Source organism: Meleagris gallopavo, unplaced genomic scaffold (genome assembly GCF_000146605.3).
Source record: "Meleagris gallopavo isolate NT-WF06-2002-E0010 breed Aviagen turkey brand Nicholas breeding stock unplaced genomic scaffold, Turkey_5.1 ChrUn_random_7180001881652, whole genome shotgun sequence".
In the NCBI taxonomy this organism is placed as follows: Eukaryota; Metazoa; Chordata; class Aves; order Galliformes; family Phasianidae; genus Meleagris; species Meleagris gallopavo.
In genome coordinates this window covers 20,782-22,694 of record NW_011145824.1, presented here as the reverse complement: position 1 = coordinate 22,694, position 1,913 = coordinate 20,782, and the positions used below count along the sequence as shown (strand labels likewise).

Below are 1,913 nucleotides of genomic sequence, written 5' to 3'. Positions count from 1 at the left end.
CCCCCCAGGTCTCTTCCAGAAGGCCATCGCTCAGAGCGGGACGGCCATCTCCAGCTGGTCGGTCAACTACCAACCCCTGAAATACACGCGGCTGCTGGCGGCCAAGGTGGGCTGCGAGCGGGCGGACACGGGGGCTGCGGTGGAATGCCTGAGGAGACAGCCGTACCGGGCCCTGGTGGACCAGGACGTCCAGCCGGCGCGGTACCACGTGGCGTTCGGACCCGTGGTGGACGGCGACGTGGTGCCGGACGACCCGGAGATCTTAATGCAACAAGGAGAATTCCTCAATTACGACATCCTCATCGGGGTCAACCAGGGAGAAGGCTTGAAATTCGTGGAGGATTCTTTGGAAAGCGAAGACGGCATCTCGGCTTCCTACTTCGATTTCACCGTCTCCAATTTCGTGGACAACCTGTACGGTTACCCCGAGGGGAAGGACATCCTGCGGGAGACCATCAAGTTCATGTACACCGACTGGGCCGACCGCGACAACGGCGAGATGCGACGCAAGACCCTGCTGGCCCTTTTCACGGACCACCAGTGGGTGGCGCCGGCCGTGGCCACGGCCAAACTGCACGCCGAGTACCAGTCGCCCGTTTACTTCTACACCTTCTACCACCACTGCCAGACGGACGCCCGGCCCGAGTGGGCGGACGCGGCGCACGGGGATGAGATCCCCTACGTCTTCGGGGTCCCCATGGTGGGAGCCACTGATCTCTTCCCCTGTAATTTCTCCAAGAACGATGTGATGCTCAGCGCCGTCGTCATGACGTACTGGACCAACTTCGCCAAGACCGGGTGGGTGGGTGGTGGGATGGACAATGGGATGGGTGGTGGGACTGGGGGGTGGGTAATGGGGTGGTGGGACTGTGGGGTGGTGGGATGGACAATGGGATGGGCGGTGGGACTGGGGGTGGGGCAGTCGGGTGGACAGTAGAGTGGCTGGATGGACAGTGGGATGGGTGGTGGGATTGGGGGATGGGTGGAGGGATGGAGGGAGGGATGGATGATGGGATGGATGATGGGATGGATGGATGGACGGATGGACGATGGGATGGATGAATGGACGGTGGGATGGACGGATGGACGATGGGATGGACGATGGGATGGATGGATGGACGATGGGATGGACGGATGGACGATGGGATGGACGGATGGACGATGGGATGGACGATGGGATGAATGGATGGATGATGGGATGGATGGATGGACGATGGGACGGATGGATGGACGGTGGGACGGACGATGGGATGGATGATGGGACGGATGGATGGATGGTGGGATGGACGATGGGATGGACAGATGGACGATGGGACGGACGATGGGATGGACGGATGGATGATGGGATGGATGGATGGACAGTGGGACGGATGGATGGACGATGGGATGGATGATGGGATAGACAGATGGACGATGGGAAGGACGATGGGATGGACGGATGGACGATGGGATGGATGGATGGACGGTGGGACGGACGATGTGACGGACGATGGGATGGACGGATGGACGATGGGACAGACGGATGGACGGATGGACGATGGGACGGACGGATGGACGGATGGACGATGGGACGGACGGATGGACGGATGGACGATGGGACGGACGGATGGACGGATGGACGATGTGACGGACGACGGGTCGGATGCCGGGCTGTCTGACATTAGGAAGTACGACGCTACAACCCAACAAGCAACACCCCCCCCCACACACACACCCAACCCCCCCCATTTCCCCACTCAGGGACCCGAACCAACCGGTGCCGCAGGACACCAAATTCATCCACACCAAACCCAACCGCTTCGAGGAGGTGGTTTGGACCCGCTTCGACGGCAAGGACAAGCGCTACCTCCACATCGGCCTCAAGCCCCGCGTCCGCGACCACTACCGCGCCAACAAGGTCGCCTTCTGGCTCG

The 1,913-nt window shown here is 61.3% G+C and overlaps 1 protein-coding gene across 1 annotated transcript; it reads left to right on the top strand.

Moving 5' to 3' along the window:
* Positions 1-4: 4 nt before the first annotated feature.
* Positions 5-1,913, top strand: LOC104916309 (neuroligin-2; the record flags this gene model as incomplete). Its single annotated transcript, XM_010727360.3, has 2 exons — positions 5-798; positions 1,741-1,913. Coding segments are annotated over 2 exons (967 nt in total), but the record flags the coding sequence as incomplete, so codon positions are not given.